The following is a 23,098-nucleotide window of genomic DNA, read 5'->3' on the forward strand; positions in this document are numbered from 1 at the left end:
AAAGAAAGAAAGAAAGAAAGAAAGAAAGAAAGAAAGAAAGGAAGAAAGGAAGAAAGAAAGAAAGAACCCATTAGTAGAGAAAGCAGCATTTCTCTAGCTCTGTAGGCTGCCAGTTTCTCCTTGTATCTCACAGCCACACTGCCCCTTTCTCCACCTTCCAAGCTGCCACCAGGGCTGCAGAGTCAGGCTGTATCTCCAGAATCTCAAGGCCTTGATCCTTTGCCCACATTGTGTCCCATTTGCTATGCAGGCTCCAAAGAGTACAGAAGATTTGAATAAACTCACTCTTCCTTCCTACTCACAGCCCCTCAGGCCCCTGAGCCAGCAAGTGCCTTCCTCAGCTTGAAGCTTTGCCTAGAAAAGGTTTAACTTACATGCCATTCCCCCTAGGTCTGTCTTCCCTCCTAGGCTCCCAGCCCCTGTGTAAGAACCCACCAGCCCTCCTACATTCCGGCCATGTAGACACAGCTGAATCCACCAGGGACGTCACCAAACCTGAACCCCAAGGCTCCCAGGGACACCCGGCAAGCGAGCCTGCCAGTCCCAACAGGGTTCAGTCTCTGATGCCAGCGCCTCATGAGCTCACTCCAAGCTACACTCAGCCACACAGAACGGCCACACAGTCGGCCATTTCTCTCAAAAACATTGCTTTGTTTTCTCTTGTTTTGTTTCAAAGAAGCAGAAACCAGGAAGGAATATTCCAACTTGAATAGGGCAGGAAGGTAGTGCAATGAGAAACAGGTAAAACCCTGCCAGGGCACTGTCAGGCCAACCATCCAAAGGTAGGAGGAGGGGGAAAAGAGACGGTATCTCAGAAGAGAATTCAAGTCAGGCTTCTAGATAAAGTCCAGGCTATTTTTGTGTTGGCTTGACCGATTTACAAGTATAGCAAGCATCTTCTTTTCCTTCTTACCGACATTCAATCCACCTGGCACTCATTAGGCAACAATCCACTGTGCTGCCCTAGTTCAAGAACCTGGAGCTCACACATGAGCAAGCGAAGCTCTGGGGCGAAGAGGTTCCCTTTTTAGCCAGGGAGACACGAGAGCCTGGGTCCTTGCAAAACGAAGTGATGCGTCATAACACAGAGACAAATGTAAGAGTCAAAAGGGAGACTGCATATCAAATTATTTCCAATGTTACCATCTTTTTATATCCTTTGGAGAGTTTAGAGCTTTGAGGTTCATGAGTTCCGAGTCCCGCTTGCTGACCTTGTTCTTGTCCTGCTGTGAGGTAGCCTTGCCCAAGGGCAGGGCTCCCGGGCCTTCGCAGCCAGAGCACTGTATTGTGTTTCCTTACAGCTGGCGTACATCGGATACCTGATGCTCTTCAACTATATCGTGTTAGTGAAGATGGAGCGCTGGCCTTCCACCCAGGAATGGATCGTCATTTCCTACATTTTCACCCTGGGAATAGAAAAGATGAGAGAGGTAACCACTTTCATAAAAAAGAACTGAGGGAAAAGACGGTGGTTGGTTACATCTGTGCATGGAGGGGAGAGGGGGGCGCTCCCGATCCAAGCAAATCCAGAACATTAAAGACAATGTTCTCTAATGTGGCCACAGAAATGTGGACGTGGCTTCGAGGGCTGCAGACAAGCCCGGGGGAGGCCTCCAGTGTGTTCCCAGGGTCGTCACTCCATGAGCCCTAAGGATTAGTCCATTTCCTGCTCACATGGCATTTGCCCGAGGAATCCCTCAAGTTGTTTTCAACACTGTTTACAGGGTGTTTGTTTTTAAATATATTTTTATTGATTTCAGAGAGGAAGGGAGAGGGAGAGAGAGGTAGAAACATCAATAATGAGAGAAAAACCATTGGTCGGCTGCCTCCTACATGCCCCACACTGGGAATTGAGCTGGCAACCCGGGCATGTGCCCTGACGGGGAATCGAACCGTGACTACCTGGTTCATAGGTCAATGCTCAACCACTGATCCACACTGGCTGGGCTGTTTACAAGTGTTTACTTCTCCCTATAAACATGACTTTTTAAGTTTTTCCTCTTTTTATCTTTTTTTTAAATCTTTAAATCTTTCCGATTTTAACTCCCATTGCAAACCCCTCCCTCTGGGTGTTTCTTTGGACACGGTGCGCCAATACCTATGATTCTCCAAGTGCATTTCAGCCTCTCTAGGAAGTTAATTTGTTCTCTGATTTATTCCTTCTCACTATTTGTTATATACTTGCTGGGCACCAGCCCTGGGCATCACTGGAATGAATTGAGCATATTTCTCACCCTTCAGGTTGAGAGTGTAGGTCCCTCTCTTCCCCCGACCCCTCCTTGGAGTTAAAGGAGCCATCATAACACCACCCCCACATGACAGTTAAGTCAGCCTCAGAGGCCATCACATTCAGAACGGCTCAAACGAATGAAAGTCCACCAGAGGGCGCTGCAACCCTATTCAAAGCCTCCCCAAGCTCCCGTTCCCAAACCCATAGGGAAGGCAGGCTTGTGGGTATGATTCCTCTGCGTTTCCCCCTGACACTGCACACTGCAGGAGAGGCCTTTCCTGGAAGAATGCTCCTGTCAAGTCTCCTGCTCCCTCTATGCCGAACATCCTCCTCTCTGTACTACAGTGAGTGGGGAAATATATTGAGTTCCACGGTAAAAAGGATTCCTGCGAATCCACAAATCCACCATTGTTTTCATTACAAAAACAGGTTAAAAGGCCTTCCTAGCTTAGGTCTCAGCTCTGGAATGTTCTCCTACAGAGGGAAAGATGCAGTATTTATTAGACCCCTTCCTATTGAGAACGTAAAAAATCTCATATACTAGTGTGTGTGTGTGTATTTCAAGCCCTTCTCTTGGGTTTCTAAACTGCTTTGGGAATATTTAAACTAACCAGCATGCCCCCATCCTGAGAGTTTGGCTGTGCGTACACTACTCCCATTTTATAAGGGACTCGACTTATTTATTTATTTATTTATTTTATTTATTTATTTTAATATATTTTATTGATTTTTTACAGAGAGGAAGGGAGAGAGATAGATAGTTAGAAACATCGATGGGAGAGAAACATCGATCAGCTGCCTCCTGCACATCCCCCACTGGGGATGTGCCCGCAACCCAGGCATTTGCCCCTGACCGGAATCGAACCTGGGACCCTTCAGTCCGCAGGCCGACGCTCTATCCACTGAGCCAAACCGGTTTTGGCTATTTATTTATTTTTAATGCCTTGCCCTCTTGCCTTGCTCTGACCAGTCTATAGACCTCTACTTCCTGACCAGGGTGTGGCTTTTTGTGTACATTTGCCGTGGTCTTTGCGCGGCTCTCTGAGAACTGAGACCTCCTCCCGCTAAGGACTCGGTCGCTGCAAAGTGGCAGCTCGCTCCTCCGTGATTTGACGCCCAAATGCGCCTCCTTCCCTGCGATAAGCAGAAAAGGGAAAGACTAGAGCAAGGAGGCTGGACTGTCTCCAGGGACGGGACTGGAAGAAGACAGGGAGCAGCCTGTACTCCACAGCCTGTTCTGGAAGACGCGGCCAAGCAGGCGGGCTGCCAGGAACCTCGGGCTGCATATCCATTTCTCCTGAGGTGGCATGTAATAGCAGAGGGCTCGGAGCCCGGGTCAGCGGGGGGCCAGCGGGGGGTCAGCGGGGGTCAGCAGGAGAGCCCTGGCTTCTGAGGAAGCTGTGAGGTCGGAGGACCTACCACTTCAGTGTCTGACCTTTCCCTCTTCACCCTGGGGAGGCAGCCCCCTCCTGCCCACCCCATGGCCCTGAACCCATTCGAGAAATGCTCAGCTGCCAAGAGAGCAAAGACCCCACAGGTCCCTCCTCACAGTCAGCACGCAGGCCCTCAAGATCTCAGGTGCAAGACCCTGGAAACATGGCCAAGTTTGCAGGCTTCTGAGGAGGGATATACAAGGCTTTGTGGTTTCGCAAGCTGCCCTCCCATTCCCAGAACCACATACTTCTGCGTGTAGTCACCCAAACGAGCCGCGGTAATCCCTTATAGCGAGGGCCTGTTTACAGCGTGTGCTGGTAGACATTGTCTCATGGGGTCCTCCCCACCACTGTGAGGTCAACGGGGCTGTTCTGACATCCCCACTTCACGGTCATGGAAAGTACTGGTAAGACTCAGGGTTTGTTTGGACTATTTTTCTGTAGTCCACAGCTGGAAAGGGGACTAGGTCTTAAACTTGACTAGTCCCCCTCTAGGCCCGCCCATTGTTCTTTCGGTGGGTGCCAACCCGGGATCCTCCTCGAGCCCCAGGGTCCTGAGAGGTGCCTCTGAGGCCGCTGGAGAAGTGACAGGGGAGGTGGGTGGGGCTCGACTTTCCACTCCAGCTTCACCTCCAGCCAGTTAGCTTGTCACTTTTTATTTTTTTAATGTTGGGAAATCACAAGAATATTTTCACGGTTTAAAAAGCCATACTATAGCCCTAGCCAGTTTGGCTCAGTGGATAGAGTGTTGACCTGCGGACTCAAGGGTCCCGGGTTCAATTCCAGGCAAGGGCACATGCCAAGGATGTGGGCTCAATCCCCAGTAGGGGGCGTGCAGGAGGCAGCCAATCAATGATTCGCTCTCATCATTGATATTTCTCTCTCCCTTCCTCTCTGAAAAATCCAAAAAAAAAAAAATATTTTAAAGAATAAATAAAAAAATGATACCGTAAAGCTTGTGTTGAACACTTTTAGGAAAGTATGGGCAAAGGGTTAGAGAAACTCGTGGCCCCTCCTCCTTGCCCCTACAGGTGCACACACAGATTTTTGCCCACATAGGGTGGAGTGGGGGTGAGAAGCCACCAGGACAACAGCAGCTGCGGGAATTCCTGATGGAGGGGGCAGTGGTTATCAATCTGTGTTCACCAGCTTCACCTGGGAATTTGTTAGAAAAGTAAATCCTCAAGCCCCACACCAGGCAAACTGAAGCAGAAACGCCAGGCATAGGGCCCAGCCACCTGTGGTTCCCCAGGTAATCCTGATGCACGTTAACGGTTAAGAAGCCCTGGTTTAGGAATGAAGCTAGCAGGTGGCTCCTGGTAGCTTGCTTAGCCTTCCAAGCCCTCGTCCTAACTTACAATGGCCTCCCTTATTATTTCAGGCCAAAGTAAGCCATAAAGAGGGATAGGCCAATTCAAATACATAGCTGCAGATTAGAACTGTCCCCTGTCCTTTCTCTCTCCTTTGAGAGGTTCTGAGTTGGGAAAGGGGTGGGTCATAAGTCAAAGAGGTGGAAGCTCAGGGGTAAACACAAATGATTCCTACAAGTAGCCCTGTTACGTCGCCTCAGTAGGCTGGCTTCCCTGGCTCCTCGTATCCTGGGGCAGGCTGTGGGACGGGATGGATGGCAACTCCTGCTATGTATCTGTTCATTTCATAGAGTGTGTGTGAGCAAAAAGGCTCCTCTAGAATTAAGCTAAGTCAGAGCCCCACCCAGCAGTAAAAGGGACTGGAGAATTCCTGTGAGTTGTCTTTGCAACAATCAGTCAGTCCACAAATATTTTTTGAGTATTATGTAATAGGCTCTGGGGAACACAGTGTCTACCCTCAGAATTTAGAGTCTAGTGGAGAGAGATGATGGATGCATAGATAAGTAGCTGATAGATAGATAGATAGATAGATAGATAGATAGATAGATAAACAGACAGACACATAGGCACACATACGATACATGCACACAGAAGTTAATTTCATATAGTGATAAAATCTTCAAAAAATAGAATAGGGTAACAGAGAGTGACTTGGGGCTGTGGAGACCACTGCAGGGAAGGCACTCAAGGAAGGTCGCCTAAGAAGGCAAAACGTGAGCAGAGACCTTGAGGATGAGGAGAAGCCAAACATGTAAAAATCTGGGAGAAGAAAAATGCCCAACAGAAGGAACAAGTGCCAATGACCTGCGCCTAGAATGGACTTGCCAGACTTAAGAGCAGACCACCATGGCTGCAGGATGGGGAATGAGGAGAGCATGGTGGGCCATCAAATGAGGTCACATCAAGGAGCTTGGATCTTTCTCTGTAATGAAAGCATCAGATGATTGGAGCATTCAGTTATCAAAATTGGCTTTAGTATTTATTGTTCTTGTTTATCTCTCAAGTCTCTCTCTTTTTAAATTGAGGTGTAATTTACTTTGTAAGGAAATGAACAACTTGTAAGAGTACAGCTGGATGAGTTTTTACCAATACATACACCTGTGGAATCCCCACCCAGAGCATGGCTTCCGTTTGTAAAGAGTATGCTGCTCAGAGAACGGGTTGAAGCAGCGCGGGCAACAGTGGCGGCAGGGATGCCAGTTAGAAGGCTGTGGCAGTCATCTGGGAGATGTGATGGGGCTTACAATGGAGTGGCAGCAGTGGAGGTGGTGAGAAGTGCTTGGAGTGGGTTGGATTTAGAAATAGAGGTGATAGGACATGTTGATGTAAAGAATCTGGTGTGAAAGAGGAGAATAAAGGGGTCCTCCAAGATGGTGGTCTGAGTAATTCAATAGGGTGGTGCTGTTGACTTAGATGGAGGAGGATTTCAGAGCTTTCTGGGCTATTAAGAATCAATCATTTTATAGGGGAAACCCTAATTCGTGTCTAGGAATTGTAAGGCAACCCTAAAGATCAAACTTATTCCTTATGCCTGCCTCTGGAATATTTGCCTCTGGATGGCCCACACTTTGCCCAGTTGTACATTGACAGCATGCAAGTATTCCAGTAGACACAGGAAAAAACAAGCTACAGTTGTCAATTAATAGGCCAAGCACTTTGCCACTGGGCTGAGAATATAGACCGCAATCCTAACTAGCCCCACTCTCTTCCTTGCCCCTTAGATTCTGATGTCAGAGCCAGGGAAGTTGCTACAGAAAGTGAAGGTATGGCTGCAGGAGTACTGGAATGTCACGGACCTCATAGCCATCCTTCTGTTCTCTGTTGGGATGATCCTTCGTCTCCAAGACCAGCCCTTCAGGAGCGATGGGAGGGTCATCTATTGTGTGAACATCATTTATTGGTACATCCGTCTGTTGGACATCTTCGGCGTGAACAAATACTTGGGCCCATACGTAATGATGATTGGAAAAATGGTAAGTAGAATTCTCTGATTCCATGTGATAAATTCTCAAATGAGGAGTGGTAATAATAGGAAGAGGGAGGTAATTCATTTGGGCCTGCTGTCAAGGTCTAACTGATATGGTCCTGGGGGTGTTTTATTTTTTAATCCTGTTTGCGTGTTCTGGAGTTTGACTACATCTATGTACATAACTGGACAATCAGCCATCGCTCACACATTTACTTACTGAAAACTATATCAAGAGTATATATTTTGTGCCAAGCTCTGGACTAGGATTTAGGTATACAAATTCCATGATTGAAGATAGGAGGAAGAGAAGTAATTACCATTCAGTGTGAGAATGCTGTAATAGACATGTATATAAAGTACAATAGGAACATAGAAAAGAGAGTGGAGGTCAGGGAGGGTTTCAAATGGAGGTTATATTTTTGCTGGATCTTGGAGGAGTAAATCTCCACTCCAAATATATAACAGATTTTTAAGATTTTTAGCATTACTTTTTTTTTTAATGAAGTGCTAAGAAAATGCCTTTCCCTACGCAAAGAGAAGAAAAACATCATTTATTTGAATTCAGTTGTTAGGTTGTGCTCGAATTGACCATTAAGTTCTATCACTATATCATGTGTCTTATTACACTACTGGAAAATGATGTCTGTTAAAAACTAGGTTCTATGATGATGCCCTACTTATCTTTTTTTTTTTTTTTAATGAATCCCAAGTGGCAAACTAATATGCTTCCCACAATGGCTGTGGAATTGTTCCAACTTCTTGGCCACATCAGTTTCCAGACCTCCATAAAGACCAAGCCCTAGGGGAACAGCATTAGTGTGAACCTGGGAGAGCCCAAGTAAACCAGCTCCCTCTCCAGACTCACCAGAGGAAGAATCAGAGCCTGAGTTGTTTTGGTTTTTCTAAGTCAGTTTTTCCACTTTTCTCAGTATATCCTCTACTTCACCTTTACAGCACATATGTGGAAAAGCCAAGCCATTCATTCTATAATGCCAAACACCTCTTATCGAAAAGCCTCTTCGTTAGTAACCTCCACTCCACTTCCATTTATGAGCTATTGAAACCAACAGTTGGTCAATAGGTGTTCTTTATCATTCTTACTCAAGTTTTAAAATAATATGCGTTATTTCTGCTTACCTTTCAGTCAACAAATCAATATTTATTACGTGAATGTGTGTGAAACTCTACTAAAAGGAATCTTAAGTAACCAACTCTTCCTACAAAAGCACTGACAAAGTCATGCAAAGAGAGGGAAAACTTGAATCCAAAAGGAAGGGGTGATGACACCTTGATCAATTCATTTAACCTCTTTGAAACTCAGTTTAATCATTTCTTAAGTAGTTATAATAGATGCAGAGCTTGTAAGGTTGTTGTGATGATTAGAAATTACACATGTTAAATAGCCAACAGTAGGTGGCTCATAGTAGGTAGTTGATAAATTCTGTTATTATGTTCATATTGTATCTGTTAAAATACAATGAAATGGGGAGAAATTGGTGAGTATAGTTATTCTGCTCTATTCCTAACACTTTTGTACAAAAGCTTGGTGTGTATAACAACAGCATTGTTTAGGGAAAATATTTCAAACCCATTCTAGAGAGGAAAAACTTAAATTGAACAAGCTTGAATTTAAGACTAATCCCAAAACTGTATCCCAGTTCATTTGGGTATTTTGGATAGAAAAAAAAGAAAAACATCTTACTCTATTACACTGCCTGTTACATAATCTTCTTTCTACTTCAGTAGTGAATTTGAGATTGTGGTGAAAATTCCTGTGTCTAAAAGCAGAGTCTCAACTTAGAGTCTACAGGAGACATTTAGAAGGGAGGATCAGTGGACCCTTTACCCAAGTTATATATAAAAATATGTGAGTGTATGAATTTTCTGAGCAGAGAGGAGATGCTTCCAATGAGATTGTCAAATGGATTCTTAAATGGGCCCAATGAAAGTGAAGGACTGTAACAGCTATAAAATTAGGCCAAATTTTCTCAATCTTGACACTATTGATATTTTGGACTCGAATATTCATTGTTCTGGGAGGCTGTCCTGTGCATTATAGGATGTTTAGCAGCATCTTCTACCCACTGATGCCAGTAGTATGTACACACACACACACACACACACACACACACACACACACTAAAAATGTCTCTAGATATTGCCATATGTCTGGGGGTGGGTGGGTGGGGTAGGGGGGCAAAATATCCCCTGTTGAGAAACACTACATTGGGTGATTACATAATCTGATCGGTTGCTTTATTCTAATTAATTGTTACCTCATTTTATTTCAATAAGTAAAATCTGAAAAGACCCAAACCAACCAAATACATTACTTTAAAAAGGTTGAGTGGCATTTAAATATTTGAAATAACTAAAGTCAAACTAAAGCGGCAAGATTATTTTTAAAATCCACGTCTATCATTTTAATGATGGCATAATTATCCCTTTTTTATTAGAATTAAACCTTACTATGGAATAAGCAAGAAAGACGTAGTGCATTTTCTCTACCTTCTAACTTATGAATGATTTCATTTATCAGTCAAGAATAAGTAGAAAATGAGTATATTTGGGGGCTTTGTTCTCTACAGGGTTTTTAGGATAATTGATTTAATAATTGAGTCACTGATCCAGAAGGTAGGTAAAATGTGCCTATAGAATTTATCAGGGAGCCAGATGGACTGCCAGGCTGGGAGGTTAACAAAATATGCCCAGATGTGATTATACTGAAAGTCCCTCAGCATTAGAGAGTTTCTATTCAGTGCTGAGCTGCCAAGTAACTGTGCCCTGTGGTCTAGGGAGAGACACAGCTGTTAAGGTACCTGAATACAATACTGATCAAGTATGATTCCCACTGATCTTTAGATCCAGGATCCCACTTCTCAGTGGGATTCTCCAAGCCTAGTGCTAAGCTTACTTATATAATGAAATATAAGAATAAAAACAAACAGCAATAATAGCTTTCATTTACTATGTGCCACACTCCATGTCAGATAGGTCATCATCATTATAACCTATTTCATCACCATGAATTAAATAGTGGAATAAATTGAAATTGGGCAAGGGACAAAAGCAGGATTCCAACTTCTGTCTACCTGACTCCACAGACTGACCTTCTTCCAATTCTAATAATAATAATACATTAACATTTACTGAAAACTACCCACATGAAGCATTTCACATAGTATCTCATGTAATCCTTACAAAAACAATATGCATTATTATTGTTGTTGTTATTATCACCATCTTGAAAATGAAAACAAAACCAAACAAAACACACAAGATTAAGTAAGACCACCTCGCTGTTTTTACTAGCAAAGCCAAGATGAAAACACTCAGGTAGTCTGACACCTGAGAACCCGTGCTTAGCCACTAGAGTATATACTCTTCTCATTAAAACACAATCAAAGAATATAAGAATCAGGTCTCTTAATACTGAACCAATGGACAAATTAGCTTTAAAACGTAAGTAGCCAGCCCCAGTTCTCACCCATAATGTTCTATTTCTGCACCCCGCTCTATTAAATTTTGGTATTTGAATGGAAGCTAAGACTTCTTTGAAATGTATGAAATTGAGTGTTCGGGAAGAATGTCTCTGCTCTCTGATTATTTTGATCCTTGGGGTAAATATCACAATCAATCTGAATGAAAACCATCCTGAGAAGTTAGAACAGTTGCTATATTTACTGGTTGAGTTTTCTTGGATCAGACCAGCTCCTAAATCTCATGAGTACACACCTTCCTCTTCCCACCCCTCTTAGTCAATCTAAATAAATATAACATGAAAAACCCATTAGTGTTTCTTCATTGGTAGAACTTCTTGTAAATAAATAATGAAAGAATTTTACAAAATAAAAAAAGAGCAAAGATGAGAAGCAGACCCTTGTTTCCTATAAAACTGTTTCAACACAGCTGGCTTGCTCATTTTAAGAGAGTTCTGAGGCCTCTAAGTTGTGAAAGGAATAACTAATTGACTAGCATATATATTTTAAGGACAGTGAACAAATAAGAATTAATGTCACCCTTTGAGAGACTCTCTCTTATTTAGTTTCAAAGTCACATAATACTTGAGAGATGGATTTTGAAGTTGCCTTGAAAGTTGATAAATTGACATAAAATATATTGAGCCCCCATAAAATATATTGAGCCCCCAGTGTCCTAATGCAAACAGGAAGGCTGTAATGTTGTAATTCCAATAACAGGCACCATGGAATGCACTTTTTTAAAATAAAATTTTAAAACGAATTTAAAGCCTTTATTATCCTTGATAAGATTACCATCAATTATCTTCATGGGTGGGCATCCTTTGAGGAAGTTTGATATCCAAGAAAAAATAGTCTTTTGTATTAGATGGTTTGATGCAAGGATAGAAACTTATCTCCAACTGGCTTACGCCCAGGAGGGATAGATAGATTTATAGCCTGCAATGATGTGATGGAACTGGCCTTAAGGGCTACTGCAGTCAGGCTCTCAACCACTGTTAGGTCTCTCTCTCTCTCTCTCTCTCTCTCTCTCTCTCTCTCTCTCTCTCTCTCTCTCTCTCTCTTTCTGTCTCTCTCTCAAATATCTGCTTCATTCACTTTGATCAGTAGTGGGGCATTTAACTCAGACACTCTGGATTAACATCATTACAGAGAGATAAAGGCAGTGCCTCTTTCCCAGCTTCAGCTGAAAAATATCCAAAGAAAGGATTCTGGTTGGATTCTTGTGTCACGTGCTTCCCTCCTATGACTGCTGTTGCCAGAGGGTGTGGTACCATGTTTAACCAGGCCTGGCCAAAATGGGTGGGAACTGTTTCTAAAAGAAGAAGGCAATGGGTTCTGACCAGGTAAAATAATAGTTATTACATTCTCATCTATTTTTGGTGATAATAGGAAAGTAATTTGGCATATAAGAAACAGATCCCAAATTGCATGTGTCATAAAAACAAACAAAAAAAGAAAGAGAAACAAGCGATAACATTGTACTTGAAAGCAGTCAAAAGAGAATTTTATAAACATGTCAAGATGAAAATCCAACCTTTCAACAGCAGGCACAGGAATGGGCTACCTGATTCTAATGCCTATGAAAACACTCTTCCTAACTGATAGCATATGCTGCAGGAGAAGTACAGGAGGAGTGGTTCTGTAAGACAGGTTTATTGTCGAATACCACGCAGTGAGGTGGGGCTACAAGGAGAAGATGGAATATGATGGATATTTGTTGGCCTAGCTTTGTTTACAAATGATTATTCTCATGAGCTTCCACCTCTTCATTAGCTTTTCAGAACTTAGAGAATTTACAACATTGCAATAATTCTTCAAATAGTTCAACTGTCCCAATTCCAATTTTGCTAATAAGGAAGAAACCAAGAAGGACATTTGCCTCCCATGAGAGCAGAGAAAAAGTTAGTACTAAATTCATATAGATACCCAAGCTTCTATGCTACTTAACTCCTAAGTCTGGTTTTGACTAGGTCCCATAGACAACAATGGAAAATGAAGGGGTTCCACTGGGCATATATTTGAGGATTTGTTTGTTTTTAATGATCTTTTGAGTTATTTATAGCATTCCATGGACATTGGTTTCAATAAACCAAGTGTCCTTTTATCTGGGCACAGCTCCCTATCTAAACATCCCTTAACAGCATTATCCAAAGTGAACCTCCTTCAAAGGTTCCCATCAAGGTCAGTGTCATTGGAACATTCAATCATATGAGTTTTCTTTTGTTTCTCCCTCTGCTTCCCCACCCTTCCAGATGATAGACATGATGTACTTTGTCATCATTATGCTGGTGGTGCTGATGAGTTTTGGGGTTGCCAGGCAAGCCATTCTCTTTCCCAATGAGGAGCCATCCTGGAAGTTGGCCAAGAACATCTTCTACATGCCCTATTGGATGATTTATGGGGAGGTGTTTGCGGACCAGATAGACCGTAAGCAAGTTTATGATTCTCATACACCAAAGTCAGGTATTTAACTTCAATCGGGTCATGTCTTTTCCAAGTTCATTTGTTTGTTCTCAATAAATGGCTCAAGATAGAGGACCAATTCCTAGCTTGCTATCTTGGAGGAAAAAAAAAAAAAAAACAATTACAGAAGGTGAATATACAATTTTAGCAAAGTAATCCTCGGGTGTTTCTTCAGGTATGTCCTTTCTATGACACAAATCAACATCTGCTATACCAAATTTGATCAAGAAATAAACCATTTAACAAGATTGAAATTCTTTGGGAATTTAAAATCCTAGGGCCATGTGTTGACTATTTCAGTATTAGTAATATATTACATCACTACTCCCCACCCCTACCCCAGCCTGTAAAAAATAAATTCCTTGGGTTTGACTTAAGAACAAATAAACAATTCTCAATTTCACCATCAGAATTCAAGAGTGAGGGCCAACATCTGCATGGTGTTTTCCTTGCACTGGAAACTATTCTCCAGCTCCTTTCCCCACTGTCTTAAATTATGCACTTTTGAGACTCCACAGAAGCTAGTATTCATTGCCTGGAAGTATGGAAAATGCCTTAGGTTATAAATTGAGTTGCTTGCTCTAAAGGCTAAACATAAAATAGTATCTATATCATGAAGTGATTTAGTGTGGGGAGCAAGCAGCAGCAGCAGCCAGGCCCCTGATGTTTCAAGCCCTAATAGGTGCTGATTCTCAATAATAAACACTCGCCTGGTATAGAGTGTGAAGATAGTTGTATCCTAGGAGTCTGTTCCAGAATTTTATTTGGACCAAATGTCAGGGCACACCAGGCATTGGGAAGTTGTTTGAGAGGAAAGCATCAGGAAAGAACAATCTTTCGGTGTGGAGGAGTCGAATCCCAGGAGCAACTATTTCTCATTTCCCCTGAGGACTTTAGCTCTAGAAATAACATCCCTCCAACATTGTTGAATTAACATTTCTCAGACATTTTTTTGCTGACAGGCCAGCCATTTGAGCCCTGGACTGTGGACATGGATTAAGGTTACATAACCAGGTAGTAGAGCTTATTAAGAAGCAAGAGCAGACTCTAGTCAGCATCCCTCTTCCACCCCCGCCAGTCCCAGGTAGGACTGAGACCAGGAAAATAAGGACAAAGCACCAAAGAGTGTGAATCCTGCAGGCCAGGGAAGAGCATGTGTCCACAGGAGACAGACCATACCTCTACGTCATTTTCCCTTTCTTGGTGGATTTTAAACGAATACCCTTTCCCTCTCAGAATGAGTTTTCTGAGGCAAGAAGGCTAATTGAAACAAATATTCATTTCATAAGACTCAGCCAACTCACTGAGGAAGAATTTTGACTCCGTCTCCTAGTTGAAATATCTTTGGTTGACAATGTGCAGCCTTCACCAAGACAGCTTTCCAGAGAAAACTCTTTTGGAATCTTCCTTTCAAATGGTCCCTCGAGGCAAAACAATACTTCAAAAGCCCACCAATGATCCTTCTCCTCAGAGACCAAATGTACTATTTCTCCCCCCAAGAAATTGCTTTTCCACTAACATTATTTTGCCTTTTCTCATTTTCCTTTGTTCCCTAAAATGAGACTCAGCCCCCCGGGTATTTTGACAAGGTAACATTTGGGGATGGGAGAGAAAGGGAGGTACAGGTGTGTTTTATGAATGGGATTCTGTCTGTCCCTCTACAAGTGGCCATTTATTGATGTTGTACTATGAACCCAGCCTAGTGCAACAGACACCACCATCTGGCTGAATAAGAGGATTTATTATTGTTATTTTAAAAGAAGGGCTGATTGTAGTTTAGAACTTGAAAACCATCCCGAATACAGAAGAGAGGTGTTTCGTGTGAGTGAAGTATGAAAATAGATTTCCAACATTGTTAATTAGATCTGTGGTGCTCTATGTGTGTGAGGATAAATTTCTACCCCAAATCCCACTATGTAACAGACCCAGCCTTGGATGCAACCTTCATGACACGCTTCCCTTAACCACTTCCTTCTTGATATTCTGAAGGAACTGTTCGAAGCCACTGTTCTAAGCTAAATCAGCCAGTTTTCTATCTAGAGTGCTAAACAGTATTTGTCCTTTCTCAAATGGGTATAGAAAGATTCCGCCAAATCTGTCATCACATTTGGCCAAGGTCATTGACTATCCCTGTCCTCTAAATTATTTGATTTTCATGCTATGGCACTGGGTGGGCCCAAGGGGGATTGGGTGACTGCCCCACCCGGTCATTCAGAACTGCCTGGGAGACCCAAGTACCAAGCTATTTGAGAAAGGTACACATCATTTATGCTGCCCTGTAGTGTCTTGCCTCTTTTCTGTGCCGTGTCTAGGTTGGTTTGTGAAGCATGTGTTCAGGCTGATCGGATCTCATATCCACCTGACCCACAGCCCTGCCCAGGGCCTACCAATTCCATGCTGCCTTGTGCCCTGTGTGGGCCTCTCCAAGTGCTGCTCATTCACACACACCTCAGAGCGACTCATTTCTAACATAATGCACGCGCTCTATATCTAACTTTTTGCTTTTAACTGAAAAATTGCTGAACCCATTTCATGTTTGGGGAAATAATCTTTCTTCATTGGGATGAATATATATGGATATATAATGGGGCCCTAGGATTGGGTTACTAACCTCCATCTTACACCTCAGAAGGGAGAACAGCTTTGATGCCCTCACTTCTAGGAGCAATGATAGTGAACAACAGATTTTCTATGTACATTTCCTTTTTGTAGTTTTCCCTAAACCCAGAGACTATCTAGTAAAGCCAAAAAAGCTAGAATAAGACTTATAAGGTTACTTTCCAAATGTATTTACAGACTAAAAGAAAAATAATAAAGAATGGAGTCACTGTAAACTCACAAAATAACATAGGTGCTTTTACCTCTAAACCAGGTTGAGCTAACACAAATGATAGTCTGGCTTTAATCTCCATAATCTGTAGAGGCTAAAATATTTGCTTTGGTGGTGGGAGCAGAAGTGAGTGCAAATACATGGTTGGAAGCAGCAGATGGTGAAACTGGGGAAGGGACAGCAATGGGCGGCTCTGTCTGGACACTTTGACCAACACCCTGATTAACTGATGGGAATAGAACTTGCTGTTGTTGGTCTGTTTGTTTTCACTTTGTTTTTTCCAAATAGCTCAAAATCACCCCAGGTGTTTGTTATGTAAAATGCTAACTCCCTAAGACCCAGCCTAGGGGCCACCATGAGGTGACTTGGGCTGCAGGTTGCTAAATGCTTCGCTACCAAATGATGACATTCTTTTGGGCATCTCATTAAGGTGACCCATGTTGCATGGCTTCTGAGAGCTGGTCAGGATCCCACTGGAGCCCAAGTGAGGTAAAAGCCACTTAGAGAAGAGGCGCAGCAAAATCAATTTCCAGCATGTTCATGCCAAGGCCAGGGCAAAGCTAGTGGGCCTCTCGCCAGCTGAGAAATCTGGTTCTGTTTGGGTGTGTGAGGTACCTGGAAGTTCACCTTTGTTGGCAGATTCCTCCCACCTCTGAATGAATGAAATGACTCTTTATTTACAAGCCATCCTTGTGTTGCCTGTCATATACACAGATTCCCTAGGCCATACCAGGACAGGGGGGAAATGAGTCATGCTCTTGAATGCATTAAACCAGGCTCTAAATTTAGTCCTTCTTTCTGCTTCTCTGAGTGTTTTTACAAGTTTGGGTAGTAATACGAAAGCACTACTTTCTACCATGACAACTTAATATTTAGCTGTTTCCACTCACCCTAAATTAGCCAGTCTACTTAACGCGTGGGTCAATTTTATTTTCTCTTACTGCCTAGGGCTTTCCATCTGAAATTAATAGGTAATCTGGAATAAGAGGGGGTTCTTTTGTTGGTTTGGTTTGGTTTTGCTCTACTTAATTAATTAGTACAAAATTTTTCTATTAAAAAAATCCTCACTCTTTTGTACCCCTGTTGTCTCTGTGATGTTGACTTGATTTGAAGTGCTGTTTTTATCAGGAAACAAAGAGTATGAGTGAGCATGGAAAACTAACACCCTCTCCTGCATTACTTTTCTGCCTCAAAGTATTTGTTCCTCTCTTCAGGTGTGGAAATTAGAATACCTCAAGGCCAGTCTCTAAAATGTGCCTGCTTATGGTGAAACTTAGAGCAGTGTGAACAGAGAAGATGGATATTGTTATGCATTTCAATTGTTAGGCTCCAGTTCTGGGGACTCGGGCTCTGCATCTGTTTGGTATTCAGGACTGACCTCTAAAGGATGCAGCGCACACTAATGCCCAACAGCTATTGCACGGGGAGTGTTGCCTGGCCAAACAAAGTATTTTGGAGAAGAAACACTTGAGACAGTGCCAACTTTTGGGAGAGGGGGAATTGTTTTGCTGGGTTTTGTTTACACAAATGGTAGGGAAGCCGGCCAATATGAGCTACCACCCCCATCTTCTGTCCCTGAAAGTCAGCTTACATTCTCGGGAATACCTGCCTGACTTGTTTACAATGCACATTGAGGCTTAGTGGGTTTACAGACAGCAGCACTATCGGCAGACAAGCCCTTGTGATGATTCAGTATGCAGTGTGATCAACATTTGTTCCGCTATCATAATGTTCACTTAGCCTTTGCTCCCAGCTTGGCCTTCATTTTTAATTGGTCCATTCTTCATTCACTAGATATTTTTCTATTAATGAGCTGGACACTGAGGTATAGGGATGCACGTGACAGATAAACTGTCTTCAAGGAGCTTACAGTCCAGGAGAGTCAAACTGATATTGACAGGATTATGTGGAGATGGAGCCCAAACAAGAAAGTAGTCAGTTCTTCTGGGGTAAGAGTAGGAGCCCAATAGATATAACCTTGCAAAGAATGAGAAGGTTGGGCTGAGCCCTGAAATATGAGCAGATGTTTGCTAGGCAGAAAGGAGCAGAGGAGTGAGAGGGAGAAGAACGGCATTCCACACTGAGAGTGAGCATGGAAAGTTCCAGGCACGGCAGGTAACTTAATATGGCTGACTGTAAGATGAAGGGCAGGAGACAGGAAGCAGGACAGATGGGTCTGAAGAGAGAGACAGGAGTATAGATCTTGGAAGACTCACACTCCATGCTTGGATAATGCCATGATCTGGTATATGATTTAGTGAGAGCTATCAAGCAAAACTGTAAAGGGTCCATAAAAGGAGTTGAGATGGGAGGTAAGAGGACATTAGCTAATGCAACAGCAGTTGGGGCGGAGAAGAGACTTCAGGAAGGTGAAATCAGAAGCACCTGGACAGAAGTCAGATGGTGAAGATGGAGGTAGAGGGGGAAGTGGATGAGGATTTAAGATAAAGGAATTGAAGGTCACTCCAAGGTTTCTGGCTTAGTCTAAAACCAGCGTGTCAAACTCAAAGGCTAACGCAGGCCAAATAAACAAGATTTAAGTTTATGTGGGCCGCAAAAAAAACCAAAAGCTTCAATTTTCATAGAAACGTAGGTTTATTTTGATAGAGACATGCTAAATAAAAGGGCTGAAATAAAATGAGTCATCATTAACATAAAATAATAGAACATTTTAATAAAATTTAATATTTTTTCTTGAACATTAACTTACCAGACACTGAATAACTGCACAAATTAATAAGCATAATGCAAATAAACCTATTTTTCTCGTTCTCCGAAAGCGAAATATTTCCTATTGTGCACACCAAACAAGTCAGTACAAGACTAATGACTTGGCAATCGGCTGCTAAAATATTTGCTGCTAGTATTAGTGGAGAGAAATGGTGTGCCTGCATGTAAGGCGTGTAAGGGAAATGAATGCAACACAATTATAGTTATCAGTCATTAGCGAATGTTGTAGTTCGTTATTAATAATTATGTATAACAGGATATTTTAAAAAGTAAGTTATGAAATTTTTATGAAAACGGTTTCTTACATACCATTATATTGGCTGGACCACAAAAATATTCGTTGTGGGCTGCATGCGGCCCACAGACCGCGAGTTTGACATGCTTGGTCTAAAAGGTGATATCATTTACTGACGTAGAGAACCTGGGAAGAAGAAGGATGGGGAGGAGGGGAGTTAATCAGTTGGGATTGGATTGAGTTTGAGATTCCCATGGGAATTCCCAGAAAACCATGAAGAAGTCTATTTTATATATCAAACTCTGGAGCTAACTAGAAAGAGCTAGACTAGACATAGAGATTTGGAGATCAAGAACACAACTATCTGTCAAAGCTATGGAAGAGAGTAGGCTTGCCAGGGGAGACAGGTAGAGAGTAAAGAGAAGTCCAGGGTAGAATGCTAAGAATGGAGGAATCAGTAGTATCAAATGCAAGATAAGAGTTCAGTTGGGTGAATGTTTAGAAGTGTTCATTCAATGAGACCTTTAGGGTGTCACTGGTAATTTTGGCTAGAGAATAATCATTTCAGTGGTGAGTGCAAAAGACAATTACAGCAATTTAAAGAGTAGATGAGCATCAAGGTGAAGCATTTACTAGGGAAGAGAGAGAGAAGTATTGTATGTGTATGGGAGGTATCAATGAAGTGGGGCTTTGAGAAGAATACAGTAGTTCCTCATTATCCCTGAGGAGTACTTTCCAAGACCTCCAGTGAATGCCTAAAACCACAAATAGTACTGAATCCTTATATATACTATGTTTTTTCCTATACATACATACCTAAGATAAAGTTTAATTTATAAATAAGGAACAGTAAGAGATTAATAACAACTAATAATAATAAAATTGAACAATTATACCATAATAAAAGTCCTGTGAATTGTCTCTCTCATTCTCTCTCTCTCCCTCTCCCTCCCTCCCTCCCTCCCTCTCTCTCAAAATGTCTTATTGTACTGTACTCACCCTTCTTGTGATATGAGATGTTACAGTGCCTACATGATGAGATGAGGTGAGGTGAATTACGTAGGGACTGTGACATAGCGAAGTTAGGCTGCTATAAGGGTTACTTGAACACAAGCACTGTGATCATCGAGAGGGCTACTACGTGACTAATGAGAGGGGAGTACACTGCATGGATATACTGGGCAAGAGAATAATTCACATCCTGGGTGGGACGGAGTAGGATGGTGTGAGATTTTATCATGCTACTCAGAATAGCGCACAATTTAAAACTTATGAGTTGTTTGCTTCTAGAATTTTTCATTTAATTATTTCGACTGCAGTTGACCACTGGTAACTAAAACCTCAAAGCGAAACCTTGGATAAGGGGAACTACTCTAATGTTTTGTAATCACCACTCTGGGGAGTCAGTACATAGCAAAGAATTGCTTAGGGCCACTGATTTGCATAGCTCAGTTTTCTATTTTCTCAGTCAAGACTCAGCAGTCCAGATCAAGAAAAACAAATAATTGGATTAATCTAAGATTGAAGCTTTGCAGTGTCCGTATGGCAGAAAGAAAGAGGACTAGCCTTTCTGAAGATGCTTGCAAGTGTTCTTAAAGTTATGCCTTTTGAGATCTAAGATGGCAAGAGAAGAAAATAAAAGTATAGCCCTGACCAGTTTGGGTCAGGGATAGAGCCGGATTCAATTCTGGTCAAGGGCACATACCTTGGTTGCAGACTCAATTCCCTGCCCTGGTCATGTGGAAGGCAACCAATTGATGTGTCACATCTATGTTTCTCTCTCTCTCTCTCTCTCTCTCTCTCTCTCTCTCTCTCTCTCTCTCTCCATCTCCCTCCCACTCTCTCTAAAAACAAACAACAACAAAAAACAATGGGGAAATATCCTTGAGTGAGGATTAACAAAAACAGTAAAAATTAAAAATAAAGGTACAATGTTAGTAAGTACCTAGGAGGAAAAAAAGTGATCAAAGGTCTAGCCTGAGCACCAAGTAAATTGAGAACTAAGAATCCTAAGAGTAATGATGATAAGATGATGTGGTCAGAGAATAGTAAATTGCCATTCAGAATTAAAAGGTGGAACTATTCAGTTAATAACAATGTCTAGAGATGGCCATGAGAATGGATTCTAGGATATGCTGGAATTGAGGTCTTGAGGTGTCTTGAAGCTAGGTTCTTCAGTGTTTGTTAATACAAATATTGAAGTGTTTGTAAAAATGACAGGAAGTGTGAAAAAGAAGACTCTGGTCAGGATGACCCGAAACTCAAAGAAAGGGCTCTTTGCACAAGAGTGTAAAACAGTGATTTGGAAGAGGAAGACTATCAATGAAAATGCAGACATTGCTTATGGGAATGACAGTGTTGGATATACAAGAATGTACAATTTCCATTTGACAATGTTACAAGAAGGTGGTGTCTTCCTGCAAAATGGGTTTTGTTTAAGGCAAGAAAATATCCTATATAATAAAACCCTAATTGCAAATTGACCAAATGGCAAAATGCACACTGACCACCAAGGGGCAGACACTCAATGAATGCAGGAGCTGCCCCTTGGTGGTCAGTGTGCTCCCACAGGGGGAGTGCTGCTCAGCCAGAAGCTGGGCTCACGGCTGGCGAGCATAATGGCAATGGCGGGAGCCTCTTCCACCTTTGCTGCAGGCAGGCAGTAAGGAGTGATGGGTCCCAGACTGCAGGAGGGCACGGGCCAGTCTCAGGGACCCCCCTCCAGTGCACAAAATTTCGTGCACTGGGCCTCTAGTGGGCTTATAAACATAAGAGAGGAGAACCAAGATGGCGGCATAGGTTAACGCCGGAGTTTGCTGCTTTGAACAACTACTTAAAAGTGAAACTAAAAGACGGAACAAACATCACCCAGAACCACAGGAACGCTGGCTGAGTGGAAGTCCTACAACTAGGAGGAAAGAGAAATGCATACGGACACTCAGAGGAGGCTCAGTGCTGAAGTCAAATTCTGAGGTGCGGAGTGCGCGGAGCGGGCTGGCGGTGGAGGGCGCGGTTGGCGTTTTCAATCGGGAGGGAGTCACAGACTCTGAGCTCCAGATACAGGCGAGTCTTTAGGGACCCAGACTCAAACGGGAGAAGCGGGACTGTCTGGCTTCGGTCAGAGCGAGTGCAGCTTTCTCTCTGAGGTTTGCAGCGGGTGCTGGGACTCAGAGAGGCAGAGCCCCCGGGGACAGGACTGAGAGCCACCATAACTGCTCTCTCCGGCCCACCCTGTTGATCCTGTGCGACCCGCCCCGCCCAAGCCCTGCACAGAGGCATTTGCCGGATAGCCTCAGGCAAAGGCTGGATTAGCACCTCCCTAGAGGACAGAAGTTCTCTCACTGCTGACACAGCTGATTCTCATAGCCACTTGGCCTGGAGGTCAAACCCTCCCTGGTATTAGCTACAACAATCAAGGTTTAACTATAAGCTGCGCACAAAGACCACTAGGGGGTGCACCAGGGAAGCATAACAAAATGCGGAGACAAAGAAACAGGACAAAATTGTCAAAGGAAGATATAGAGTTCAGAACCACACTTTTAAGGTCTCTCAAGAACTGTTTAGAAGCCGCCGATAAACTTAATGAGATCTACAAGAAAACTAATGAGACCCTCGATGTTATATTGGGGAACCAACTAGAAATTAAGCATACACGGACTGAAATGACGAATATTATACAGACTCCCGACAGTAGACCAGAGGAGCGCAAGAATCAAGTCAATGATTTGAAATGCGAGGAAGCAAAAAACACCCAACCGGAAAAGCAAAATGAAAAAAGAATCCAAAAATGCGAGGATAGTGTAAGGAGCCTCTGGGACAGCTTCAAGCGTACCAACATCAGAATTATAGGGGTGCCAGAAGATGAGAGAGAGCAAGATATTGAAAACCTATTTGAAGAAATAATGACAGAAAACTTCCCCCACCTGGTGAAAGAAATGGACTTACAGGTCCAAGAAGCGCGGAGAACCCCAAACAAAAGGAATCCAAACAGGACCACACCAAGACACATCATAATTAAAATGCCAAGAGCAAAAGATAAAGAGAGAATCTTAAAAACAGCAAGAGAAAGAAACTTAGTTACCTACAAGGGAATACCCATACGACTGTCAGCTGATTTCTCAACAGAAACTTTGCAGGCCAAAAGGGAGTGGCAAGAAATATTCAAAGTGATGAATACCAAGAACCTACAACCAAGATTACTTTATCCAGCAAAGCTATCATTCAGAATTGAAGGTCAGATAAAGAGCTTCACAGACAAGGAAAAGCTAAAGGAGTTCATCACCACCAAACCAGAATTATATGAAATGCTGAAAGGTATCCTCTAAGAAGAGGAAGAGGAAGAAAAAGGTAAAGATA

At 42.7% G+C, this 23,098-nt stretch overlaps 1 protein-coding gene across 3 annotated transcripts in view; it reads left to right on the top strand.

The window, feature by feature from the left end:
• Positions 1-23,098, top strand: part of TRPM3 (transient receptor potential cation channel subfamily M member 3) — a 237,081-nt gene that overhangs the window by 165,474 nt on the left and 48,509 nt on the right. For all 3 annotated transcript variants that reach the window (XM_036330860.1, XM_036330862.1, XM_036330861.1), the window contains 3 exons: positions 1,302-1,430; positions 6,755-7,006; positions 12,737-12,911. In XM_036330860.1, coding sequence (XP_036186753.1) covers positions 1,302-1,430; positions 6,755-7,006; positions 12,737-12,911 — 556 coding nt within the window. The remainder of the gene's footprint in view (positions 1-1,301; positions 1,431-6,754; positions 7,007-12,736; positions 12,912-23,098) is intronic.

This window comes from Myotis myotis, unplaced genomic scaffold, assembly GCF_014108235.1.
Source record: "Myotis myotis isolate mMyoMyo1 unplaced genomic scaffold, mMyoMyo1.p scaffold_m19_p_12, whole genome shotgun sequence".
Taxonomy (NCBI): domain Eukaryota; kingdom Metazoa; phylum Chordata; class Mammalia; order Chiroptera; family Vespertilionidae; genus Myotis; species Myotis myotis.